This window comes from Bacillus rossius, chromosome 3 (genome assembly GCF_032445375.1).
Source record: "Bacillus rossius redtenbacheri isolate Brsri chromosome 3, Brsri_v3, whole genome shotgun sequence".
Lineage (NCBI taxonomy): Eukaryota > Metazoa > Arthropoda > Insecta > Phasmatodea > Bacillidae > Bacillus > Bacillus rossius.
The window spans coordinates 18069784-18077136 of record NC_086332.1 but is presented as its reverse complement, the minus strand read 5'-3'; the positions used below and the strand labels follow the sequence as shown (position 1 = coordinate 18077136).

The following is a 7353-nucleotide window of genomic DNA, read 5'->3' as shown; positions in this document are numbered from 1 at the left end:
GTTATAACTTAAATTAAATAAACACATATAATGTTTGCAGGATCCTGAAATAACATGTATACAAGGGGATAAAATAAAATTTACAATATTAATTACTGTTTGATAAGGGAACAAGGTACTGGCTCTACTGTACCCTCTTGAGGTAGTTTGTGGTATTCGTGGCATGATATTTAAACAAATGTCACACACAAGTTGCAGGTGGGAGGTTCAAAGGTGCCATAAGGATAAGAAGAGTGTGAGGAGTGTGAGGAGTGTGAGGAGTAGTGGCCTATCAGGCTCTGTGGGGGTGAAGCCCTGAACGATATCAAAAAGAAAGAAAAATAACTGGTACTTTAAGGTACACATTAATATTGTTTACTGTATAGCTCCAAGCAAATTTTTATGTTCTCTAATATTCTAAATTGTTCAGGAAAAAATAAAAACATAATAATACATATATAAATAAAAGGAAAATATGTTTTGTAATGAAATTAATGTTTGATAATTTTCAATTTATTAATAAAGGGAAATGATATAACTGAAATATACATAAAATTTTAAATCTAAAGACTGAAACTCTGCAATAAATTAACATTTGTGCATGGAATAAAAATATCCTCCCAATGCTATAACAAAAATTATAGACGTACAGACATGTGTATAATCAGTCCTGTGAAGCACACTATGGCAAAAAAAACGTTTTTAACTCCTGTTCATGCGGTTGCCCTCTCCTCGCCGATGCTCGTCCTTGAACTCGTCGAACTCGCGAGCACGGCGCAGCTCTTCAGGGTCGTCGCTCTCTATTCGCTCTTCCTTCTCCTCCGCCTCCTGCTCGGCCCGCAGCTCGGGCGTTGCCTCGGCAGAAGCCACATCCTGCAGCGTCCTGGATCTCATGGCGAGAGGGTTTGGGAAGCTGCAGGGAGAGGAGATGCATATTAAGATAGAACAATTATACTTAGCAAATTTACTGAAATAACTCCAATACAAAACTTGTTTATTGTTTATGATGCTTTACTAGCCTAACTGGCATCCTAATTACCAGAGATAAGATTTTATGTTTTAATTTTTATAAAAGCTGTTTTGTAATACTTTCTCTAACAAAATAGTGGTAAAATTTATATACTGCATTTTTATGATAAAAATTGTGTTAGGTTGGTCTAAATCGGATATAGTCAGAACAGTAAAAATGAATCAGCAAACATTTGTAGTTTGAAAGTGATTCAGTAAGAGATGCACAATAAAACAAATTAAATAAATTTTTCTGATCAATGCACTTTGGTACAAATTTTGTCTGAAAATAATGACAGTCCTTGAATTTTAAACATAATGAGATTACTTTTTGGTTAAACGCAACTTAATTTCCTTGATTTAATTTGCATTTAGGTGTTATGACATGCTTTTTGGTGTTATTTTGGTTTTATCGCAATTCACCCTATAATCTTGTCCCTTAGTAAACAGAAAGGAGGAAGATTTTTCAAGATAAATTTTATAATGTAGTACTTAAAACAACAAAATTTTGTTTGCACAGCCTGGATCGAAAATGTAATGTACCTAAAGACCTAATTAGACGCCTGACGATAAAGTTGGGAATGCTCTGTGATCGGAAGCCACCAGATCCCCACTGTACACTGTTTAGTGGCAGTCACCAGATTTCATGGTTTTATTTTTATAAATGCAGTTCATTAAAAATAACAGTGTACTATTAAAAAGACAAGGTTACAAAAATAATTCTAAATATTATTTTCATTAAAATAAAATCATTTTTAATACAATCTGTATTTTATAAATAAAAAATTTGTAATATTAATATCCAGGATAGATACACTGAGCAAAAAATAAATGTAGCAAGTGCATGTGTTTTTTAAATCATGCACAGAATAGATATGTATGTCTAGAAGGTGTGCATGGTAGCATTATTTTAGTGTTGCCCTTATGCATAAGCCAATGAACTGGTGTCCGAGTCTTTCTGATGACAGTCCGCCTCAATGGGCCTTTAAAAGGTGAACCTAATTAACAATTTGAAATGCATCTTTGTCATTTTTAATAACAATAGTTAAAATACCAGTTTTACCTAATTTCACTGTCTAAAAAAATCATTTAAAGAAACAGAGTGGGGTTGCTCAGTGGTAAGTCACTCACTCGCATTTCGAAGGACCCAGGTTGGAATACCACTCTGGTCACTCTGATTTCAGTTTTCTATAATTACCTCAAATATTGGAATTGCCCATAACTACTTTCTATGGCTATAGTTGTACTTTGCCAGTTATCTCCTATTTGTGTCACAATTAAAGATTGTCTCTAATTAGTAACTCAATGTCAACACTGCAAGCCCCATTAAAATGATTCCTTTAAATTTTTACATTAGATATCCTGACTATCTTAATTTTAAACGTTTAACTATACATCTGCTTCATTATATATTCTGTTTTAGATGGAGTATAAGTTTATCTCTTAAGCAGTGAAATCATGTTTTAAAAGTTTTCACATCTAACACTCACAATAAAATGTCAACGAATGACTGTCACAAGTAATTGTAATTTAGTAACAAAAGACAAACAAATGCATTACATTCATAAGAGCCGAATTTATGTTTTACATCTGAGGACATAAGCTATCAAGGACTAGTATTCTGCTACATACTGCAATATGGCAAAAACTATATACGTACTCTCCGTCCTGAACTCTCTTCTCATAGAACTCCTCCAGAGTCATGGTGGGGATGCTAGGGTAGCCGGTGCCGAACACCTTCTTCTGCATTTCGTCCCTGGTGATGATGATTGGCTTCAGCGGCTTGTGAGGGTACCTCTTGGGCTTCTCCGGCTCCGACCGGCCCTCCTTCTTCAGGTTTGACATGTACTCCACCAGTGGCTTCTCTTTCTTGATGCTGTCCAGCTCATCTATTGCGTCCAAGGCAAACGATTTCACCATCGCAAGGAAATATTTCCTTTTTGTGTCCTCATCCGTGGCAAAAGTGTCCGACTTCCTCAAAATTTTCAGCTGCTCCTCCAACTCTTTCTTCTCAGTGTATCGCCTGATTTTTGAGTTCCTTGTCTCGACCATCGCCACCAAGCTTTGCTGCTGAGGCTGCGATGGAGAATCCTCCGCTTCACCCTTCTCGGGTATTCTGAGGTTGGTAATGCCGTAAGCATTGCACCGCTGCAGGAAGTCCATGAAGTACACTTCAGCTGTGTTCACCACTTCCAGGCGGTCCTCGACGCACATCTTGAGACTCAGCGTGCCCAGCAACGCAGGGAGGAGAAAGTACTTGATGTTTTCTGTGGCGACGTCCTCAATGGTTTCGTTGGGACTGAACATATCAATCAGAGACACTAGTCTAGTAGCATCCTCCAGTAAGGCCATAGTCTTCCTGATACGCACCTGTAAATCATTAACATTTTTCTTTATCCATGAAACTAATACTGCTTCCACACTAACATTAACTCTTTATACAAAAACCATTTCAACTGCAGAAGGTAATAACCAAAATGTTCACTACCTATATGTTTCTTTAGTTGGTGAAATAAATAAAATTCAAATCATAATATACAGTAGCTACTGATCCTGGAATTACACAGGTAATTCAAGATAGCTCAGTTTCTGTTATGCTATTGTGGAAAAATATTGTGCAGATGGTAAATATATTACGTCGTGGCTTTTCCGCAAAGTTAAAATAAAATTACCAAAATACAATTTTCAAAAACTAGAGACGTTCCCTGTATTTACCCTGAAAACAGTTAATAAATACGTAATACTTCATGAGAAATCACATTTTCAACTTACATTACAATACCTATGCATGGATGGTGGCATTGCCATCTATTGTTTACCCATACAGGTTCCTGTGTTTATTTCGGAAAACTTTGGTCAACGGAGATATTGTTTTATAATAAAAGTAGTTAATGGTGTATTGCAGTTGTAGGGAAATATTAATGTTTATATTTTCTGTTTGTTGATTGTTTGTACAAATATCATTGAATTAAGAAAGTATTCCTTTTTTACATTTCATTTAAAGTAATGTTTTGAATCACTAGTAACGAACGATTCATAGGTCACATTAGTGACGTAAAAAATACTTTAAAAGAAATATTGTGGATAGTTGGTTGGGTTAGTACAGTGACATTAAAAATACTGTTAAATCGTGTTACTTTAGGTTTGCGACGTTCAAAATACGTTAAAATATTGTGGACCATTGGTTGGGTTAGTATAACTACATTAAAAATACTGTGAACTCATGTGAATGGTTGGTTAGGTCAGTATAGCCAACCAACCGTCCACAATGTTTGAAGGTATTTTTAATGTAGCTAGCCTTACCTCATTGACCATTCACAATATTTCAATAAAGATCATCACAACAAACACACAAACTGACACAGTAAACTTCTATCCGAACATTAGAGTATGAAGATTACACTTGCATACCTTCTTTATTTTTGCAGTTGCCTTTGTTAAAACACAATACTAGGTTATTGTTTAGATGGAACTAAATTTGGTTCAAAGTTCAAAACTTTAATTGTAATGAGAGCAGACCTGCCAACATTCAAATTTAAAAAATCATGAGGTCCTCGATAAAAATTTTCAGGCCCATAAACACAGGTTTGAAATAAAAAACAACAAATGAGAATCTTTAAATTTAAGTGACATACCTGTACATATGTTACATGGTCTCTGCTTCAAAATTTATTTCAACAAATTATAGGTAACAGATTTAATTTATTTGAACATAATTTAGCGCTGTCGTGTAGTGATCATGCAGGGCCGCAACTAAAAAAGATGTAAAATAACATTCTGCTCGTGTAACACTATTATCATTGTTCACAGCAAAATTAAAAATTAATTTTTTTATTGGAAGCAATACACTTCACGTGTTAGTTGTGTTTTTTGTAGCGACATGTTTCACAATGTCTCCTCTTCCACTATGCGAGATAGAAAAATCAGCACGGCACACGCTACAAAACGCAAAATTGCTTCCTTTACGTGACTCGAGTATTGATGGAAACTCGTTACTGTAAGCTTTCGTAAAACTTGTTTTGTAACTTTTACAAACAAAATCTTGGGGCCCCAAAAAATCGTGAGGAAACAATATTTTGGCGTGAGGGCGTGAGATGGACCTTAAAATCATGAGCCTCACACCAAAATCGTGAGAGTTGGCAGGTCTGTGAGAGATATAAAATAATTTCTTTTTATTAATGCTTATGTACCTATTTCAATATTTTCCCCTTCATATTTCTTCATCTTCATAGCACTACCAACTATCAAACATTTTTAGAATCAAAAAATTCATTTGCAGAATCACCAACTTCGGGAATTATCAAGCATTAAGTGCAGATGGCGGGTTGCTGGAAGATCTGGAAGTGGTGGACAGGGGGAAGCAAATGGATGCAATATTCATAGATTTAGAAAAGGCGTTTGATAAAGTGATGGAGAAGGTACAGGATGACAAGGTGGTAAGTTGGGTAGGGTACTTCCTAAGGGATAGAAGACAAGAGGATGAGGGTGGGAGAGGAGAGGTCTGAAGAGGGGGAAGTGACGTCAGGAGTGCCGCAGGGGTATGTTGGGGCCCCTGTTTTTCACGATAATAATGAACGATATAGGAAAGGGAATGGAGGCCAAGATGAGAATGATTGCAAACGATTGCATGGTGTATGAAGTAGTGGGGAAAATGGTACACTTGCAGGGGAATCTGATCAGGCTAAAACGATGGACAGAGGATAACGGGATGTTGCTGAATGTTGGATAGATAAAGGTGATTAGATTCACAAGGAAGAGGGCGTAGTGAGGGAAGTTTATAGTTGGAAAGGGTGGGAGATAAAGGAGGCAAAAGAATATAAGTATCTGGGGGTGACACTGCAAAATAACCTGGGATGGGTAAACCAGGTTCAGTGGGTGGTAGGTAAGGGAAAAAGAGTGCTGAGGTTGCTTGTCGGGACCCTACAGTGAGAAGGGAGGAGGGTAAGGGAAAAGGTATACTCCACGTTGGTCAGTTGGAAAAGGTGCTGCATAGAGCAATGAGATAATGGTATGTTGAGGAGAAGGGAGAGGCAAGAGATGGAAATGCATAGTCCGTCTGAGATGATTAAGGAGTTGGGGTGGTAAGCATTACAGGGGAGGAGAAGAGTGGAAAGGTTAGTCAGGCTGTGGAGAGATCACAGGTGGAAGCTCCGGAGGGAATAGAGGGAGTGTAACAAATCACCTTAAATACTAAACACACCATTGAGTTTTTTTTTTTAGAAACCAAACTATGTAACAACATATATAGTAAACGCCAAGTATTGCTGGCATTCACCTCAAATTCTGCCAAGTAATACTAATTAGTTTTTGTATTTTGCTTACTTGAATGCCACTACTATTTGTTGGTTCCTCAGTGTTGGATATCGAATTAAATGCGTCGAGGCCTTCATCAAACATATCTGAAAGTTTTTTTGTTTCGTCATTTGAATTTGACATAGTGTTACCGGAGAACACAAACACAAGCCTGCGTACACGCGAAAGCAAATACAAACAGCAATTGGTAAAAAATTAAATTAAAAACTTTACAATTTACATAAACAAACCCATAGAACAACATTAACAACAAAACCTTCATTTCAACAAGGTCATAGAATAAGGTGTTTTCTTTCAGACAAGAAGAGGTCAAAAAAAAATTGAAAATACCAAAGTCCAGTGTTTGAATGCTTTGAAAAGTACACACCGAAATATTATATTTGATGAAGTACCATTTTATTTTAAGCAATACTTTCCTATTTGTAAAAAAAAAAAAACACCTGTCCTAAATTATAATCCGTTTACATTCAAAATTCGTTTTTTTCTTCTAGTTTTTACATCATAAATATATATTTATATATTTAAGTATACGTAAGACAAGGTTTTAAATAACTTCCATGGTATCTTCTGTAGTTTCCATATTCTATGATAGAATATCATCACGATAGATGATAGCCTATCATACACGGCCTTAGAACTACAGGTCTGGACACTTGTCTATCTTGCCATGCATTCAACTTGACCCCCTTATTGACTGATTTAGTTCATGAAACGGCCGCTGGCGCCACAAGACAGTGGTCCGGTTTTAGCGTGTTGACAATAGGAATTGTTTCATTTAAATCAGAAATACTCGTTTGTCAAGAAGGGTAGTTGTTTTATATTTTTGATGTTTATTATTTATATTAAAAAAGTTATGTATGCGCACCAAACTGAACATTGAAGTGTGCAAGTTTTGAGTAATGTTGATTTTTCTGTTTGGGGCGGGATGGTGGAGAGGTTATTGGAGGCAGTTTTTGAAGTAATGTGAACCTTCTAATTTTTTTAACCAAGTTCAAATAATTCATCGTGCTGTACAATGCCAAATCGCGTTTTTGCTCCAGGTTGTAAAACCAT

The 7353-nt window shown here is 36.2% G+C and overlaps 1 protein-coding gene across 1 annotated transcript; it reads right to left on the bottom strand.

Annotated features, from left to right (window-relative positions):
• Positions 1 to 476: 476 nt before the first annotated feature.
• LOC134530295 (immunoglobulin-binding protein 1) lies at positions 477 to 7015 on the bottom strand. The gene is made up of 3 exons (XM_063365016.1): positions 6310 to 7015; positions 2648 to 3357; positions 477 to 892 (listed from the first exon to the last, which is right to left on the bottom strand). Exons 1-3 carry the CDS (start codon positions 6421 to 6423, stop codon positions 682 to 684), a joined length of 1035 nt encoding a protein of 344 aa, XP_063221086.1. The 5' UTR covers positions 6424 to 7015; the 3' UTR covers positions 477 to 681.
• Positions 7016 to 7353: the final 338 nt, after the last annotated feature.